The 21,118-nt window shown below is 34.3% G+C and overlaps 2 protein-coding genes across 4 annotated transcripts in view; one reads left to right on the forward strand and one right to left on the reverse strand.

Annotated features, from left to right (window-relative positions):
* The window catches only part of LOC123811228 (histone-lysine N-methyltransferase SETD1A-like), a 38,589-nt gene extending 23,647 nt beyond the window's left edge, over window positions 1-14,942 (reverse strand). The window contains exon 1 of the mRNA XM_045827261.1: window positions 14,861-14,942. Within this exon, the coding sequence (XP_045683217.1) occupies window positions 14,861-14,942 (82 nt within the window). The remainder of the gene's footprint in view (window positions 1-14,860) is intronic.
* Window positions 1-21,118, forward strand: part of KMT2E (lysine methyltransferase 2E (inactive)) — an 87,883-nt gene that overhangs the window by 3,073 nt on the left and 63,692 nt on the right. For 2 of the 3 annotated variants that reach the window (XM_045828323.1, XM_045828325.1), the window contains exon 2: window positions 19,180-19,252. The exons of the other annotated variant lie outside the window; for it this stretch is intronic. The gene's annotated coding sequence lies outside the window, so the exon portion shown is untranslated. The remainder of the gene's footprint in view (window positions 1-19,179; window positions 19,253-21,118) is intronic. 3 annotated transcript variants of the gene reach the window in all.

The raw sequence follows: 21,118 nt of genomic DNA on the forward strand, positions 1-21,118 counted from the left end.
ATTTTTTAAAGGGTTAGGCATTAATTTTGTTGCCAGAGTTTTGAAATGTTTGGTCCCTTGGGGGAAAACTAGTCAAATGGTCTTTGTTCTTAGGATAGTTGAGTTTCAGGGATTAGTTATCTGTTTAAGTGGATTTATAGAAAATCGTAATGTAATTGGAGAGTAAACTTTATTTTTAGAGACTACATTTTGATCATACTTCCCTTTTGTTGTCAGTATGAGTTATAGGATCCCCTTGATCTCATTTTAAGTTTAGAACCTTTTAGAGGGCTTCTCCATTTTTCTTCAGTTTTTCAGGTCTCTGATAACTCTCCTACAATTTTGGCTTCTCTGTCTGTCTTCCTCACAACTTCTAGTCAGAAATTTTTTACCATATATACCACAGCAAGTTCTAAGATGTTTTCGATCTAAAAATAAAGAAGTGAGGAGAAAGCCAATTAATGAGTTAGGAGAAATTCTTCCCAGCATACATACCTTAGTGGTCATATTAAAATTATAACTTCTTAAATTGGTTTCTTATTTCTAAGAATAATATATGTATTTTCATGCATCAAATTCTTAAACCTATGGTTTTATTTTTAAAAGTGATTATGTACATCCTAAAGCTCTGCTTTTTTGGGAATTCACTACTGGGAATTAAATGTGTACTGCCATTGTGTCTTTGAAATGTATACAACCAATTGTACTTTGAAGAGCTATCAAAAACTGCTTAAGAAATGTTACAATGGAATTTTCATAGAAGATGCTATATTTATTTTTAAAATATGTTAATAATGTGTAATAACTTTTTTAGCAGATGGTAAGTGCCCAATTTTTTGTTGAATTTAAAACTTTTGTTTAAGTGAACACATTTACATCTCAAACATTCATGGTGATCAGGGGACTATTTTCAATACTTGTATCCAGTGAGACTTTTTAATGTTGAATATAGAATTATTTTAACTTTACAGTAAGATCATTTTTGTTCACTGGCAAAATAAAAAGGATATGATTTGAGATGTTGCTGTATAAATGTTAGCTGGCTTTTCGTCTGGGTTTAATACTGCAGTGGCTCACTATCTCTTTTCTAACTTACACAAGTTGGGGGAGTATATAGAGACTACATTTTTATTAATATTGAAAGGATAATATTTTCTATTACTTAAAATTTATTTAATATGAAAGATTAATATTAGTGGTTAAAATTCTTTTTAAGTGCAGTAAATTTGAAGTAGATGGTATTTGACTATAAAAAAATTGCTGTTGCAACTAGTGAGTTTTATTAAGAGGTAGGAATTAACCAAAATAATTTTTTTTGTTATTGTGAACACTTATGCTAAATGCTACATTAAAAATCAAGTGCTGGTGACTCAGGCTTAGTTAAATTTATTTGTGTCTTCAAGGATATGAAAAGATTTGTATTAATCATTGGTAACTTGTGCTTTTTTACTTAAATCAGAGTCAAGAGAACAGTGGTCTTATGTTTCACTTAATATGAAATCAGTTTTTTCCCCTTATGGGGAAAAAATCAAATTTTTCCATAATCAAATTTCATAAATCAAATTTTATTCTTAGAAGTTTAGGAAAGCCATTTTTGTATTTTAGGTGAATTTTACAACATCAAAAATCTGATTTGGTTATTTACCTAAACCGTTTTGATGTTAGTCAATGCAACAGGTCAGTCACAGATTATTTTTAATTAAACATTTATTTTTGCATTTAAAACTCACATTTAAATTCTCAAATGTGAAATATAGGTTTAAGAAAGGCCCTGTTTACAGATCAACATGAGAAACAAATGATTGTGCAGCTTTCTTTATTCTAGTTATACAACTGAAGAAGAGTTTTCTAGCAATTCTTAGATGATTGCTCAATTACAGTTAATCCAAAGTAATAAACATTCTTGGTCCCTAAGTTTGTTATTGAGAAAGATAATATTGAGTAATCACACCTGTGTTATATAGCCTATGTGATTGCAGCACTTAAGGTCTGAGCTTGTGGCAGAAAGCAAAGTAATAGAACAGCAGGATTGAATTAGTTTTGGTTAGTAGTAGCTATACTGTAATTTTAAAGTTCAAGTTCACATAATTATGTTATCTAACATTCTACCTGAGACCAGAAAAATTTTTTATATCTGTGTTGACTTTTGTTTTCAAAGGATATTGAAAACATCATTCTTACTTAAAGACTTAAATAGAATTTACCCAGATTTCCATTTTTTCCACTGTTGGTCTAAGAATAAGGTGAAGCCTAGTGTCTGGTTTTTAGCATAAAGTGAGGAATGTGATTAGAAGAAGTAACATCACTTTTATGGTATGGTCAGGAAAATAGTTTTGTTTTTTCAGAAGTTCACACAGCAGGAGACTTTCTGTGAGAAAGATACAGTCTTCTAATATATATACTTTTTTAAAATTTTTTTTAGAGAAGGGAAGGGAGAGAGAAAAAAGGAAAGAAACATCTATCAGTTGCCTCTTGAATGCCCCCAACTGGGGACCTGGCCTGCAACCCAGGCAGGTGCCCTGACCTAGAATTGAACCAGTGACCTTTCGGTTCTCAGGCAGGCCAGCACTCAATCCACTGAACCACACCAGCCAGTGCTTCTAACAAGTTCTTATTTCACAGACTAATGATAAAATTTAATAGTTTCTACTTTTGAGTTTACAGAGAGACCTTGAATTGCTCATACCCGGTTTTGTGTTGTTTAAAGAAAGATAGGGTTCAGGAATTTGAAAACGCATTTCCTCTTCAATGATGTGCCAAAAGACGGGAAGATTCTTGATGTGAATGATTTAGGACTATAGCGATAAATTGATGGGGGAGTGGGGTGTGGTGTCTGAGGTTAGTCTGTCTGATACAAAGTTACTCTTCACCAAAAAAGATTGTTTCTTTTGGAATTACTTGTGTTTCTGCTTCTCTTTAAAGGAAGGTGTATAATTGGTTGAATTGACACAGCCTTGTTACATCTTTTCATTAAGCCCCTACCAAAACAATATTTGTTTTTATTAAATTTATTGGGATGACATTGTTTAATGAAATTATGTAGATTTCAGATGCACAAGTTTGTAATACATCAACTGTATATTGTATTGTGTGGTCACTACCCCAAGTCAAGTCTCCTATCACGATTTATCCCCCGCACACATGTGTAGACAGAAGATTAATTTAGGTACTATTTGTTTGGCACCATTTATTTCTGTTTCTCAAAATCCTGTTGTTAATAGGGTTTGTTTGGCTACCAGCAATAAATCAGCTCCAACTAGTTTAAGATTAGTTATAAGATTATAGGGAAATCTCACAGACTTTATTAGAAGAAAGTACAGTTGGGCCTCAAGAATTGGCAAAGTATCAGAGCCACTCACTATTCTCCATCTTGATCCTTCTAATTAACTGTGACTAGTTGGGATAGGGTGTGTATTTATGGTGTGTGTGTGTGTGTGTGTGTGTGTGTGTGTGGAGGGTGGGTTGTTTCCTTGGATGGACAACAAGAGAACGACACTTCTAATTCATCTGTAAATTAATGGCTTTTTTCACAGATGTATTTGGGAGGGGCTCTTAAACTAACTAGAATCAAACTGATGCTTCTGTTTATATAAAAATATACATATATATGTTGAGGGATGCTTTTAAAATAACCTTTTTTATTTTAATTTTTTTATTTTCAAATAATTTTAAACTTACAGAAAAATTTAAACATCCCTTGTACCCTTAACCCATATCTCTTTTTTTAACATTTTGTCACACTTGCTTTATTATTCTCTGTGCATAAATATAAACAAATTTGAGTCATTTGAGAGTAGATTGCATATTATCATGCCCTCTCACAGCCCTTAATACATTTCATTTGCATTTTGTAAGAACAAATATTTTAGGTATCCAGAGTAGTTAAATTCAGGAAATTTAGCATTGATATAACACATTAAATTAGTCTATTGTCCATCGTCCATTTTTATCAATGGTCCCAATTATGCCCTTTATTAGCAATTTTTTTTTCTGGTACACTAGCTACTCCAGGGTCACAGATTGCATTTAGTTCTGAGGTCTCTTTAATTTCCTTTAATCTGGAAGAGTTCTTTGGCCTTTCTCTGTCTTTTGTGATAGTGGCAGGCTAGTTGTTTATACAGTGCCCCTCATTTTGGGTTTGTCTAAGATTTCTTCATAATTAGATTCAGATTTTGCAGTTTTGGCTGGAAAACTAATAATATATGTGTTTTTGTCATCTTGAGGCACTTGATTTCTTTTACTCCTTACCCATATGTTCATTTTGATTGCTTGATTAAGGATTAAGTAGTTTCTCCATTGTCTATATCAGTGTTTCTTTTGTCATTATTAAGTACTTTCTGGGTAAATAGTTTGAGATTGTGTAAATATTCCATTCCTTGTCTCTCTGAGATTTAATGTCTATTGATGATTCTTTTCTGAGTAAGTTTTTGCTGTGGTGGTTACAAATATACCAGGATTTTTAGCAGTGGTTTGTTTCTGGGTAATTGGGATTGTGGAAGTTTTATTATTTTTTTTCTCTTCTGGTTTTTTTGTAATGCATGTGGGTCACTTTTGTAATCACAACAAGTAAAAGAAATTTTGAGGAGGAAAAGTATAGATAATTTAGATAGTATTTCTGCACAGTTGTCTATTTAAATGGGATTTAAAATAATTGTTTGAATGATGGTCTAATTTGAAATCCAGAACACAGAAATTAAGTATCAATACTTAGATTGTTAAATTATTTTTTAATGACATAGTTCCAGTTCCTCATTTAGTTTTTAGAATTATTGCTAAATGAGCCCTGAGTTATACTTGTTTAGGTTTATGATTTGCTACTAATGCTAGCAGTTTGATATCTAACAAAAGCTGAAAATATGTATTTTAATTATTGTGCTATTCCCCTTCCTCCATTACAACAATTCTTCAGGTTAATTTTTTTAAAATATTTTTTTCTGAAATGATTGAGACAGGCTCTTTATATATATATGTGCAAGTCATTTCTTTTTAAAAAGGGGTTGGTGAGATGGTACACTGAATACGGCAGAGCATCAAACATCTGTAACTCATAGGACAAGGTAGTATATATTTTTTTGAAACTTGTAATTAAAGAAATACATACCCATTGTAGAGAAGTTCAGAAGGACAAGAGACAAGAAACAGCAAAAACATTTATTTAGACTTTAATTACATTATAATGATACTTTTATGAATTTAGCATATTTGCTTTCAGTGATAGCAAAATATTAGTAGTGAATTTGGATGATAATTTGAATTTCATACTGATTCAGGCCCTGGGTAACATTGAATGAAAATTATTAATTTAATTTCTTTGGAATTTTCAGAGACTGAGAAGAAAACTTTGAGAATCGTGAATACTTGTAGAGTGGAGATTATTATAGTCTCTAAAATTTAAAATGTTGTGAGAAAATGAAGATAAAGCATATTTCAGAATAGTGAGTATCAATGAGAGAATACAGCAGATTCTTAGCATTTTATAGGTGTTTAATTAGCTTAAAAATTAGTTGAATCAACTGTATCTGTCTTAAGAGAATAAAAGTTCAGTTTGTAGCACTACCAAATCTATCCCATCATTTCCTTTTTAAAAAAAATGTATTGTGTGAGCCCTGGCTGGTGTGGCTCATTGGATTGAGTGCCTGCCTGCAAACCAAAGGGTTCCCAGTTGAATTCCCAGTCAGGGCACATGCCTGGGTTGTGGGCCAGGTCCCCAGTGTGTGGGGGGGTGGGGGTCAGGGGTCATAACCATTCATTGATATTTCTGTCCCTTTCTCCCTCCATTTCTCTAAAAATAAATAAAGAAAAAAAAAGTATTGGGTGAAAGGTGGAAAAACAAAAAACAAGTTCCATGATGAACTGTAGACTCTTCTTTTACACCAGAACCCCTGTCCTGGTGATTAAAGTTAAGAAACTAGAGTCAGAATGACTTGTGAAATATTTTTTTTTAATATTTCTCATTGTGGCCTTATTGTGCTTATTAAAATGAACATTCTTGGCCTCCCTTCCAGACCTACATAATTACATCTAGTGGGGCATTGAATTGGCATTTTAGTACTAATCTCAGCTGATTTTTACAATGTTCTAGCTCTTCCCTTTTATTTTACAAGTAAAGTGTGTCCCAGGGAGGTTAAATAAATTTCCCAAGGTCATACAGTTAAGTTGTGGTTGATTAAGGATTAAAATTTAGGTTCTCATACTTGATGCTTTATACTTTTCTAAGAAAACATGCTGACTCCCCCCTTGAGAAGCCAAGACACTATTTTTGGATCCTCTGAATAAGGGAGTACTGGTCTTTGTACAATATCATGTGACAGACCTTCTATATTTAGTGCTTCTGTACATTCCAATTCAAGATGATATGTTGGTTTTTCTAGAACCCATGTGTTATTTGGTAAAAAGTTTTGGATTGGAATTATAGCAATACAAATTAGGATCAAGTTGTGGTGAGCCTTGAATCTAGGATAAGAATATGGACTCTGGGAGAACTACTGTCAAATGAGCTTCGGGGAGTGACATACTGGAACATACTTATTTAACCCCCCCCCCCCCCATTTCTTAAGATTATGAAAGTAATGAAAATAATTCAAAGAGTACTTCTTAGAGGCAGTATTGCCTGAAACTTAAGAGTAGAAACTCTAGGGCAACACTGCTTTGGTTTGACTGTACTCACACCAGGTTGCACTTCTGTATGACTTTTGGGCAAGCTACTTACCTTTTTGTGCCTTAATTTCTTGATCTACAAAATGAAGATAATAATAGATTCTACCTTATACAGTTGTTTTGAGAATTAAACAACTTAATATGTATAATAATTAGTAGTAAGCTCTACAGCTGTAGACATGTAGCTGTTTCTAGAAGAGTCTGATTCCCATCCCTAGTGTTTCTCATATGCTGAATATGTATGTATACATACATATATGTATAAATATATATTTATTTTTTAAAAAATATTTTATTACTTTTAGAGAGGGGAAAGGAGGGAGAAAGAGATGGAGGGAAACATCACTGTGCGGCTGCCTCTCACATGCCCCCCACTGGAGACCTGCCCTGTAACCCAGGCATGTGCCCTAGACTGGGAATCGAACCAGCGACCCTTTGGTTCACAGGGTGAACCAAATCAATTGAGTGCAGGGTAGGTTGGCACTCAGTCCACTGAGACACACCAGCCAGGGCTAAGATATACATTTATATATATAATTTTTTATGGTTCTTTGTTGACTCTCTGACTTTGATGAACTTGGAGATTTCTAGTCCCCATTTTTTAATATATAAATTCAGATTTCTTTTTTTAATCTAAAACAGAATGGATCCTATGATATTCTGTAGCTCTATTCATTTAGTATTCTGGAAATCTAAAAGTTCTCTTTTAGAATCAGACTCTGGTTTGTACAGTGGGGTTTATAGGACCAGATCTAGTTGAAATGACAGATTTCGTGTCCCTGGAATTTAACAGATACGTTGAAGTGTCAAGATTTAGTAACTTTGTTATCTTAAGAGATTTAAAGACATTGATTTATTTTTAGAGAGAGGGGAAGGAAAGGAGAAAGAGAGGAAGAAAAACATTGATGTGAGAGAGAGACATTGATTGCTTGCCTCTCATATGTGCCCAGACTGGCTTTGTGGACCTTTGCTTTGTGGACTAGGCTCAACCAGCTGAGTCACACCAGTCAGAGCTCTTGTGAGATTTAAATTGTTCTCCTCTGCTAGGAATTATACTCTATGAATCCTGAAACACCAATTCAAAAGAATCTATGCACCCCAATGTTCACAGCAGCGTTATTTACAATAGCCAAGCGCTGGAAACCGCCTAAGTGCCCATCCCCAAATGAGTGAGTCAAAAAACTGTGGTACATTTACACAATGGAATACTACACAGCAGAAAGAAAGTAGGAACTCCTATCTTTCTCAACAGCATGGATGGAACTAGAGAGCAGTGAAATAAGCCATGCAGTGAAAGACAAATACCATATGATCTCACCTATTAGTGAAACCTAATCAACAAAATGAGTGAGCAAAATAGAATCAGAGACATAGAAATAAAGAACAAACTGACAGTGATGGGGGGGGTAGGGGGATTACAGGGGAAAGAAAGGGAGGGGTCAAGTCAGGGAACATGTATAAAGGACCCATGAACAAAGACAACAGTGGGCGGGGGTGCGGGAAGATAGAATATAGGAGAGGGGAGTGGGCAGGGCAGGGGAGAGCAATGGGGGAAAAATGGGGACAACTGTCATTGAATAACAATAAAATTTTTTGTTAAATTGTTGTTTTCTTTTGGACCAGTCTAATCCTGATAATAAAGTAGATTCATTGAGTGGCAAACAGTTAAATGCCCTCTATGTGAAGTATCCTGGTAGCTAGTAATTTTGGCTTGCTGACCTTGCACATATTTCCTAAGGGAAGTTACTGATAATTGTGTTGGCTAATATCCCTGGATCATTTTGTGGAGTTTTTAAGTTTTAGTCTTTAATTGTTTAGTGTATTGTAATCTATTTGCCTTATGTTAATAGTAACCTATTAGTTATATATTAATTAATAACTGCTTGAGTTTTGAATTCTGAGTTAAAACTGATGGATTTTTTAACTACTGGTTTATATTTTGATGCTTTATTTTGAAACAGCTGTTAGATGCGTAGTTTCCACAATTAAATCATCTACTTCACCCTATAACAAGCACTATATATGATATGTGTGATATGTATATATTACCTCTGAAGCTTAGAACACAGTGGCTAAGATCCCACCAAAGTTGAGAAGGAAAAGAAAAGTTGAGAAGGAAAGAGAGAGGGAAAGAAACATGGATGTGAGAGAGACACACTGATTGGTTGCCCCTTGTACACATGCCAACCGGGACTGAACCCTCAACACAGGCATGTGCCCTGACTGGGAACCAAACCCACGACCTTTCAGTTCACAGGATGGTGCTCCAACTAACTGAGCCACACTGGTGAGGATTCTGGCAAACATTTTTGATAAATATATATCCTATATATAGCTGGGCATAGGAAATCAATCAGAAATGAATATTTAAATCCAAGATGAATGGAGAGTCATAATGGGCAGGATTGACCCTTGTGGGATAACCACAGCTTGGGATAATAAGGGAAAGAGAAGCAATTAGGAGGGAAAAAAAGGTTCCAGAAGGAAATCAATCACTAACATTCGTCAGTGGCAGGTATTTTGTTTTGTATTGTTTTGCTTTTGATATATGTTCATGTTCATCTAAAAGGGGAAGAGGGAGATTGAATGTGTTAAAGAGTATGTTTTAATCAAGATCAACTTAGGTGGTATCTTAGGCACTGTGTTCAAGGCTCTAGAGCTATTTTACAGGGCCCAGCAGAAGTAATGTCTGCTCAAGTGTGGTTGGTAGAGTAATATGGGTATAATAATTTATAGTTTTAATTTGAATATTTCACCTAAAATGTCATATGGTGTGCTTTAGTGTGATATTGTTGTTACAGATTTACATGTTTATGATTTTGTAATAAAAAAGGGACATAATTTGTGCTGAACCCAGTATAAATATCTTAGTGCTTGCTGTTGGGTGAAGTAGATGATTTAATTGTAGAAACTATGCATCTAACAGCTGTTTCAAAATAAAGTGTCAAAATATAAACAGTGATTAAAAATTATACATTATTTAGGAGGTTACAAAGGGAAGAGATTAGTGTGGAGTAAGTTTTACAGCTGGAATAGTTTTTTGAATTAACCTGGTCAGATTTTTGTTTATAGATTAGGAAACAGTCCTCAGGAGGTTCATCTACTACAGACCTCAAAAGCTAGTTTTGTGGCATTGGTGTTTAAGTTGGGATGTCAAGAAGGTTTCAGGAAAGCATTGGTACTTAAGTGATCCTTGCAAGTTTAATAAGATATTTATTTGGTGGGATGGATATAAATAAAAATAACTTTAGAAAGTTTAAGCAAGGATATACCAATAGTAGGAAAGAAACTGGCATAATCAAGAGATTTATATATTTGAATAATATGGAATTAAGTTAACCTGGTAAGTTCCAAGATTAGGAACTTGACTGAGTACTGTGAGATACTATGCTCTTTTGAAGAGGGCAAAGTTAGGAAACTAGTGGGTTTGAATTATATGCTGTTCAGTGTTTAAGCAGCTGTAAAATAGAGCACTGAAGTGAATGTCCACCCCCTACCCCCCACCCCCTGCCTTTTTTAAAATAAGACATCTGGGTCACAGCCCAGACCTACTAAATCAGTATCTCTGAGGTGAAGACTAGGAATATGTCAATTTTAAACTGTGAACTTCAGGTACATGAAAAATAGCAGTCTGTGGGTCTGTGTTTGAGAACCACTGGTTTAAAGGTCAAGTTAGATTACAGAGAGACCACTTAGAAAATTATTCTGGTAGCCTTGGTCTGAGGTAAAATGTAGATGGATCAGAAAGATTTGTTTAAACTCTATTAGATTTGAGGTACAGTGTTTTTAGATAGGGAAAGAAGAAGACTCAAGTCCTCTAGTCTAAAAGAAATGGTTCAAAATAGTTATAGAAGAAATAGATAATTCTGGAGTATGAGTAGTATATTATTTTACTTGAGATTAGAGTAAAGATTGAGAGAATAAAAGTATTACCAATTTTGTTGTAGTCAAAAAGGATGCCTTACTTGGCAGCATACATATTTGAATGCAAAAAAAGCAAGAATAAACCACCTTATTAATAGTTTATATAAGAGCCCTGGCTGGTGTGGCTCAGTGGATTGAGTGCTGGCCTGTGAACCAAAGGTTCTCTGGTTCGATTCCCAGTCAGGGAACATTCCTGGGTTGCGGGCCAGGTCCCCAATAGAGGGTATGTGAGAGACAACCACATATTGGTGTTTCTTTCCCGTCTTCCTCCCATTCCCTCTCTCTAAAAACGAGTAAAAATCTTTTTAAAAATAGTCTGTATAAGAGATGTATGTGACTAAAAGGTATATGCAGGAATTTTGTTGTTTTGTTTTATTTTTAATTGCAACCAACTTAACACTACTTTTTTGGAAGAGTATTGTTTTCTTCCAGTGATATTTTCATACTTTTCTCCAGAAAGCCTTAGGCTTTTCATGGAACTTAACTGTTATGTGGAGGATGTGCAAGCAGGAACATACCCTTACCACCCTCTTTAATGACAGGCAGAAAAATATCATAATAAATATGAGGTACAAATGCTTTCTATACCCATTATCAGACATCACTAATCACTTGTGGCCTTCATTGGTAAAAGCATAGGAGATTAAACTATTTTTTCATTCTAGATTCAAAATAGATGCTTATATTTCTGTGTATGGTATCATTTGTAGGGAAGTTTCTATCAGTAGTCAAAAAAAGTTTGAAAGTCACCATAGTAATGTAATTTGTAAAATAAATTTGTAATTTTGAGGTAATTTTAGATTCACATGCAGTTGTAAGGTATAATACAGAGAAACTCTATGTATCCTTTGTCCAGTTTCCTCAACAGTAACATCTTCTAAAAACAAATAGATTCATGACCAGAATATTTTTTTGCCCAGATATTATATTTTTTATTGAATTTATTGGGGTGGGATTGGTTCATAAGACCATACAGGTTTCAAGTGTACAACTCAACAAGACACTGCATTGTGTGCCTGTCAGTCAAAAGAAAGTCTCTTTTTGTCCTCACTTATCTCCTTTGCCCACTTCCATCTACCCTCACCCCGTTTTCCCTCTCGCTGTCACCACACTGTTGTCTGTGTCTGTGATCATATATACACATATATATATTTTGCCTAATTTCGTCATCTTCTTTCATCCAGCCCCCAAACCCCGCCCCCGACAGCTGTCAGTCTGTTTCATGTATCCATGCCTGTTTCTGTTTTGTTTGCATGACCAGAATATTGACATTAATAATGACCCACCCATTTTTGTTCAGATTTCCCCAGTTTAATTTTTAGTTGGGTGTATGTGTATATTTGTCACATGTGTAGGTTCCTATATCCACTGCCACAGTTAAGATATAGAACAGTTCCATCACCACAAGGATCTCTGGTATTGCCCTCTTGTAACTATATTAATCTGTTTTTCTTTTCTATAATTTATCATTGAAGAAATGGTATATATGTGGAATCATATATAGTATATGACCTTTTGGGATTGGCTTTTTGCCCCCACTGAGCATAATTTCTTTGAGATTTATCTAAGCTGTTGTGTGTATCAGTTGTTTCTTCCTTTATGTTGCTAAGTAGTGTTCTTATTTTCCTATTTGGTAGTTACCACATAGAATATGGAGCTTCAGAATTTTCCTTTCAAGTATATAGAACATGCTATCTCTCATTTCTCCTGTTAATCTCCCTGACTCTGTTTTCTCCTACTATCTCAATCCCCAGCTCTCCCAGGTCTTCCGAAAGTACAATTCAAAACTTCCTCATGCAGATAACAATATTATCTTTTACCTGAAGTTTTAGAATCCATTAGGTATGTGGTGTTATACCTTATAGTGCTCCCTACCTTTTTAAGTAAAAGTAAATTTTTTGTGATTATTATGAGTTTGAAAATTCTTTTTCTTCTGCAGTTGTATGGTGAGCAGTATATTCTAAGATATATAGTTGTGGGCAATATGGCAAGTAAAAAGTGGGAATAGGTAACTTTTTTTTCTTTTTAAAAATCCTCACCTGAGGATATGTTTATTGATTTTTTTAGAGAGAGAGAAACATCGATGTGAGAGAGAAACATTGATTGGTTGCTTCCTGTATGTGCCCTGACTAGGAATTGAACCCACAGCCTTTTAGTGTACGGGACAACCCTCCACCCAACTGAGCCACCCAGCCAGGGCAATAGGTAACTGTTTCAGAATGAAATCACTTTTTTTAGTTTTATTCTTTGGTACATACAAAGACTAAACTCATTCAACAGTTTTGCATGTGTAGGAAAAAAATTGTATATTTATACCTGTAAAATCTGATCTAACCAGATTTTAACCACTGAATTGCCACTTGCATGAAAGTCCACATTTTACTAGATTTTACAACAGATTTTAGTGATCTCCAACACTTTGGGACATGACAAATGTTAATAAAAAATAATAGCAATGGTGCATAAGCAACTGGATAGTATTGAAATTAATTATGTTAATTTGAGGGTGTTTTAGGGTTGTGATGGAATATTCCAGTACTTTAGCTAGTTGCAGAATTAGGGTTTAGAATAGCTTCCCCAAAACCCTGGTAGAAAGATACTGCCTTAAAAAATGCAAACCAAATAGTTCACTGTATCATATTCATACATATATATTTTGAATTAATGGACTTTATTTTTTAGAGCAATTTAAGGTTTACCTCAGAATTGAGTGGAAAGTACAGACTTCCCATATACCTCCTCCCCACACACAGGCACAGCCTTGCCCACCATCAACATTCTTCATCGTTATGGTACATTTGTCATATTCAGTGAACCAACATTGACACATCCTTATCAACCAAAGTGTGTGGTTTTACATTATGGTTCACTCCTTGTGTTCATGTATTTTTTTTTTAAGGTCATTCTTCTTGATACTTTACTTTGATTCTAATATCAAATCTATAGTGAGCTTAAAGGTATAGTAAACTGGGCTACAAGGTAAACTGATATGGAGTTCTAAAAACTGGTTGATTTAGGAAAGTGCATCCTTCATTCTTGATTATACAGGGATGATTTGGTGCTTATTGGGTATTATCGTAAGGAGTGTCATTGGTTTATTTATTTATATTTAATCTTTATTGTATTTTTTCCATTACCATTTAGCCCACTTATAACCCCCTCCCACCAGCAATCACCACACTGTTGTCCATGTCTTGAGTCCTTTTTCCATTTTGCTCCTTGGTATATCCTTTAAAGAGTTTAATCTTATCAAGCCAATCTGTTTTGGCAAAAAAAAAAAAAAATCTGTAAAAAGGGTTTCAGGGTCTGTATGGCCTATGTACCGTATTTTGCCATGTATAATGCGTTCCCATGTTTTTGGCCCAAACTTTGAGGAAAAAATCTTTCATTTTCATTTTTTAATTCAATTTTTTTTGTTTATTTGTATTTAGGATTATAAATACAGGATTAGGATTACAACAGAGATTATTGTATTCCAGGGTATAATTTTGCATATGGACATCATCATTGCTTTCTAGAGTTATACTTTTAATGCATAAGCATAAAAAGAGAATTAAAAACATTTATATAGGTATGGAATTAGTACACTATAATATACACCCTTAATTTTCCCTCAAGAATTTGGGGGGAAAAGTGCACATTATACATGGCAAAATTTAACTGTTACTCTGTATACAGATTTTTAGCTTAAGATAATAACTGAAATGGTGTTTTTGGAGTTTGTAATAAAGAGGTTTGACTGTTGACTCCCCCTGCCTCCCCCAATGTTACTGAGTTGGCCAAAAATTTCATTTGGTTTTAAAGTAAAAATAAAAGACATTTTTCATTTTCTCCAATAATTTTGTTAAACAACATATTCACCATTTTGGTCTACAGCCTTCTGTCATCTTTTAGGCAACTTCATAATTTCGTCTTCCCCAATTTTTTATCTTTTTGAAGAAAGAACTGTTTAAGGTGCCTTTTGCAGTCTTCAGGGAATTGAAATGTTTTCCATTAAGGGAATTTTATACAGACCAAAATAAGTGGAAATCTGAAGGTATGGTGTCTGGTGAATACAGTAAATGAATCAGAACTTCCTAGCCAAGCTGTAACAGTTTTTGCCTGGTCATCAAAGAAACATGTGGTCTTGTGTTATCCTGATGGAAGATTACATGTTTTCTGTTGGCTAATTTCAGATGTTTTTCATTGAGTGCTGCTTTCAGTTGGTCTAGTTGGGAGCAGTACTTGTTGGAACTAATTGTTTGGTTTTCTGGACTGAGCTCATAAAGCAGACTTTCCAGTCCTACCATATACACATTACCTTCCTTGGATGAAGACCAGCCTTTGGTATGTGTGGTTGGTGGTGGTTCATTTCTCTTGCCCCTGGATCTCTTCTGTTCCATGTTATTGTAGAGTATCCACTTTCCATCACCCATCACAATTTGTTTTAAAAAACAGAACTTTTTGTTACATTTAAGTAGAGAGTCACATGTGGAAATATGGTCAAGAAGGTTGTTTTTGTTTTTTTTGGTGTTTTTTTTTTCACTTAAGTGGAACCCAAATATCGAAGCAATTAACACAACCAAGCTGGTGCAGATGATTTTCAGTGCTTGATTTGGATATTTTGAGAATGTTGGTTGTCTCCCGTGTGGTATAACATTGATTGCTCTCAATTAATGCCTCAAATGATTCCTGTCAACTTCACCTGGTCTGTCCGATTGTGGAGCATCTTCCAGTGAGAAATCTCCAGCATGAAACTTGGCAAACCACTTTGGACATGTTTGATCAGTCATAGTACCTTCTCCATACACTGCACAAATCTTTTTTTTTTTTTTTTTGAGTTCCAGTTGTGTTTTTACCTTTCTTAAAATAATAAAGCATAATATGCCAACAATGTTGCTTATTTTCTTCCATTTTCAATATTAACATGGCTACACAAGAATTCATCAATTTTGATGCTGGTTTTTGTTTTTTTTAATGCACGCTGACATGACAGCTGTCACAATACAATCTAACAATTGTTTTGAATAAGTTAAAGACAACTAAGGACCACTAGAGCCATCTTATGGAAAAAACCTGATTGAACTATTTGGCCAGCCCGATATTTTGTTAGTTTCACTTGTACAGAACAGTGGTTAGGCAGTGTGTAATAAAGAGGTTTGTCTGTTGCCCTGGCTGGGTGGCTCAGTTAGTTGGAGTGTTGTCTCCTACACCAAAAGGTTGTGGGTTCAGTTCCAAGTTAGGGCAGATACCAAGGTGCAGGTTGGTCCCTGGTCAGGGTGCATACAGGAGGCAACCAGTTGATGTTCTTTCTCTCTTCCTCCCCTTAACCCCCAGACTTGGTTCCTCGGTTCCTCTCTCAGTAACATCAGTAAACATTGTCTGGAATGGATCAGAACTTCTTAATAGTGTACTTGAACTTCATAAATATAATAAATGAGAATTGTTCTCTAATACTTATCTTTTAATGACTAAATATGTATGTAATTCTCAGAAATCTTACCTGGTTATCATAGAAAACACTTAAGTGCCATACACAATCCTTAAAACAATTCAGATATACTGTGTTCTATGATTATTCCTATTTACAAATGAGGAACTAAGGCTTCAAAAGAATAAGTAACCATTATTGATAAGTGACAGATTTTGAAAGCTGAATGGTTGTTACTTTGATACTGAATTTTATGTAGTTACAGTTGAGTGGAATTTTACTAAACATGATAGTGAAACTGTAAAACTTTTCTAATTAAAAACTTTTTAAAGATTGTATTTATTTATTTTTAGAGAAAGGTGAAGGGAAGGAGAGAGGGAGAGAAACACCAGTGTGTGGTTGCCTCTTGCACACCCCCTTCCGGGGACCTGGCCCGCAACCCAGGCGTGTGCTGTGACTGGGAATCAAACTGGTGACCCTTTGGTTCTCAGCCCATGATCAGTCCACTGAGCTACACCAGCCAGGGCAAAATAGTGAAACTCTCATAGGACAAGAAAATGTGCTTTTTGAACATTTATATATAGGTTTTCATTTTTCTTTTCTTAATTGAATTTATTGGGGTAGCACTGGGTAACAAATTTGTACAGGTTTCAGGTGCTCAGTTCTATAACACATTATCTACACACTGTATTGTGTGTTTACTACCCAAAGTCATGTCTCTGTCCATCAACATTTATCCCCCCATACCTTCTTCCACCTCCTCTCAACTCCCAAGGTCCACTAACAGTAACCTGACTATGAAAAGACAGATTTTTTTAGAGATTTTATTTGCTAAAAAAATATTAGTATAAGTTGAATTGGTGAAATTCTTTGTCTCCAGGGGCCAAATGGCTATTTAAGGGAGCCTCAAGTTAAAATTATTTTGAGTTAATATTTAAATGGGTAGATTGATGGTCTTTGCTTCACAAATAGTTCTGTTTAGAAGTAAGGGGATATACTTAAGCATACATTAGTAAATCTCAAATTTGGAGCATGGTTCCCTTAATTTATGGATTGTTTTTAATTCACTAGTGAGGTATGTGTTCCTGTCAATATATGAAATTTGAAGATCTGTATTTTTCTATTATGTGATTAGCACTAACCCTGAAATACTTTAAACACAAATTTTAGACTTGAAATCCATGCATCTCTACCTTTGCAGTGTTTTAATTCATTGTTATGGAATGTGTTTAAGTTTATAAGTAGATCGGGTTTGGGGGAGGAACAAGGTGGGTTTTGATTATGTTTCATTTAGTGTGCCAGATGTTCTGGAGTGAGACATTTATGTATTTATTTAATTTCTCCTCTTTTTGAGAAAGGCAGTTGTCAGTTTTTTACCCATAATTGTAAATTCTAGATTATTTATTTTACCAGTCATCTGGCAAATTTTAATTTCAAGCATACTAATGTGTTGGTTATGGAATCAGACTGCCAGGGGTCAAATCCTGATTCTACTATTTATTAGCTGTGGAACTTTATGCATGTTTAACCTCTCTGCCTTAGTTGTAAAATGGGGGTAATAAACATACAACATAGGCTCTTTGTAAGGATTAAGCATTGTAGCACTGAGTGTGTTAGAACTGTTATAACCTCAGTTGAGAAGGATTTGAGTATCAGGTTAGTGCTCATACAGCACTGTCTGATACTAATATTAATACTAATACCCAATTGGAGCTCATAATTCATTCCATTGTCAATCTTTTTTGGCTTTTTAGAGTCTGATATTTATTCCTTTGTTTTGATTATCCGGAATAATTCTGTTAATGTACTTGGACTAAGATTTAACTGTAAGATTATCAACCTAACTAACCCATTTAAGTTGAAGCCCAGAATAGTGAAGTGACTTTCCCAAAGTTTCATAGATAGTAACTTGGTAATAGATCCTGAGCAGCAAGTATTCTTTTTATTATACCTTAGCTACTATAAACAAAAAACCTTTTTTAAAAAAAGATTTTTATTTACTTTTTTAGAGAGAGGGGAAGAGAGGGAGAGAAACATTGATGTGCGAGAGATACATTGATTGGTTGCCTCTCACAATCCCCCAATTGGGGATCCTGGCCCGCAATCCAGGCGTGTGCCCTGACTGGGAATTGAACCAGTAACCTTTTGGTACATAGGCCAGCACTCAATCTACTGAACCATACCAGCCAGAGCTAAATAAAAAAATCTTAAATGAATAATGAGGGCAGTTTTATTTCTGATTTAAAATGAAGTCTCTGGTTTGTGGTCCCTTACAATTTCTTTCAACTTTCTTTATTTCATTTCTGTTAGTAGTTCAGCTCAAAATTAACCCACCTATTCTCTTAGTGATATATGTCCAAATACAAACATTGACTTAACTTTAAATATTTGTTGAGCTCTGGGTAAGGTGCTTATCAAGGACAGAAAGATGGTAATAACTGACCTTTTCCTCAAAGAGATTATTTTAGATTGGGCATTTTTATTTGTAATTTTGGAAGATAAAAGTCCTCATTTCCATCCTGTCTGCCTTTGGGTATCATATTAATCTTTTCAGCAATATATTTTTGTTTTCTGAGCTTTTTAACATGGCCATAAAAGCAGCTTTAGTCTTCCAGTCTTTCTGATAGTGTTTTTTTTAATCCTCACCTGAGGATATGTTTATTGATTTATTGATTTATTGATTTATTTATTGTGAGAGAGCAATAGAGACATTGATATGAGAAACAATCATCTGTTGCCTCCAGTATGCACCCCTACTAGGGATAGAACTCATAACCTAGTTACGTGCCCTGACTGGGAATTGAACTTGCAACCTTTTGGTGTATGGCATGATGCTCCAACCAACTGAGCCTCCCTGCCAGGATTGATAGAATGTTTTCTAGTTTAATGGCTTTCCTTGCCTCTAACTTGTTTTTCCTAATTTAGGGTTTTGTTTTGGCATCATTGCCAATGCTTTGCTAAATCTGTTTTTAATATTGTATTTTCCAGTTTGTTTTTTTGTTTGATTTGGTTTCTAGCTTTAATTGTTGCCTTTACTTGTGTTTACGTTTATATGTCTAAAAAAGTAAAGAATATATTTATCTTTTTAAGAATTAGCTGCTGTCTTTGTATGAGTCCCTTTGATTTTAGGGGCCACATTAGATGAAAGTACCTATAATTTTATGCCATTTAAAAACAGCTCAATACTCCTATGTTCACTTGGTTTCTAGGTCTATTCTGGATAGCAGGTTTTGTGAAGACATTTATTCTTTCTTGGACCTCAGATTTACCAGACATCTCATGGTATTTGCTTTTATATTATTTTTTAATGGCTGCCATTTATTCTCAATGTATTTTGTATATATTTTACTTGCCAGTTGGATAACCAGGAGTTTTTTGTTTTTTGTTTGTGTTTTTTTTTTTATTCACATACAAGATGTGAAAACTTTGTGCTAATTGTTTGGATTGTATTGAATTGGTTTTCCTCTAGTTGTACCTGTGTTATAAGCTCACGTTTTTTCTGTTTATTTCATTGGTTTTCTCTTTTTTCTTTTTATTTTTTTAAGGCACAATGATTTAACTCTAATGAATTTATGATTTTATTAAGTATCACCTGGGGTTTTAAACAGTGAGCTTTTTTGGCTGTAGAGTTTTTTGGTATTAATGAATATAGTAAAATTATTTGCCAATTTGTGGTCTCAAGAGACGTGACCCCTTGTCTTCTGATCTTCTTGTGAGTTCTTCCCTATTGAAGCAAACTCAGTCTGTGATTCTGTTTCACATATGGTGATGTGTCTTTATCCTGGGGATGACCTGTGTTTTTTAGAGATGCTTTTCTGTAGAGGTGTCATATAGTTGTTTTATAGCACTTAATTGTATAGGTTGATAACTCATTTGATAAATGAGGCCAGCACTACAGTTTTATTCTGGTGCTCTAATTCATTCACCAATCCTTTGTAGAGTGCCTGTTATGTCCCAGGCACTGTGTGGAGTTTGAGAGACAGGCAGCAATCACACAAATATAAGCCATTGTCTGAAATAGGCTTATGGCAAACTCTCCGCTGCTATTTAAAAACAACTTAATTGTAGTGTTTATTGAGGATTGTATATTTATTCAATATATACAAATAGGGTATGCTGCTAGTACATATTTAAAAAGATTCTTTTAGGTTGGAAATATTACTCAGTTACCTAAAAGAATGCATAATGATTTGATTTCTGCTTTCCTTTTTCTGCCTCTGTTTCTAAAAAAAAAAAAAGCACAGCTAAATATTTAACAACATATACCTAAAATACAAGATTTTCAATGAATTTAACATAAAGATAAGCTGAGTGAAAAATATCTACCATCTAGAAGCTACCAAAAGGAAGAAAAATATTTTTAAAAATTGCAGTTGTTACCTGTTGTTAGGTCCGAGCCTTCAGCATTTTAGAGAAACACATAATTATTTAATATTTGAATAGAACAAACTTAGAGTTTTGTATATGGCTTGCATTTTGTCATTTAGAAATTTTATAGCTTTGTGTAGGCTAATAAATATGGCTTTTATGAAGTAATTAATATGGTGATAAGTGCAGAAAAGAATGTAGGACAACTTTTTCTTTTTCTCCCTCTGCTTTGTTTTTAGAGGATGATTTTAATTTGATGGAACAAGCCATAAAAATGTGGCATGTAGAAACCATAATTACTTTGTTTTCAAAACTATTAGAAGATTCTCTTTAAATGAGAACTAGAGAGTTTTCCTATCCACATTTGTGTGTGTGTGTGTGTGTGTGTGTGTGTGTGATAATATAAGAGTAACTCTTCATATGTGGCTACTACTTACTGATTGCTAAATATGTGTAATGCAACATATGAAGTACTTTGCATTGGTTATTTTCTTTTTTTTCCACAGAAGCACTAAGAGGATAAATCCCCATTTTATAAATTAGGAACCTGATGCCTAAAGAGGTTCAGGGGTTATGTTTTAAACTTTTAGGTGCAATTGCCTATTATTATATATTTTTATAATAACTTGTAACCTAGTAGCTCTCCCTGAGTCATATATGGTTTAAAAGTAAAGACTAGTATTCTTGTGGAATTCAAACCACAATTACCACCTTGTTTTCCTATTTTGGTATTTTCCCTCATAAGGAATGAGCTCACAGTCTGCATCATCTTTCAAATAG

Source organism: Phyllostomus hastatus, unplaced genomic scaffold (genome assembly GCF_019186645.2).
Source record: "Phyllostomus hastatus isolate PE091 unplaced genomic scaffold, TTU_PhHast_1.1 phas_scaffold_78, whole genome shotgun sequence".
NCBI lineage: Eukaryota > Metazoa > Chordata > Mammalia > Chiroptera > Phyllostomidae > Phyllostomus > Phyllostomus hastatus.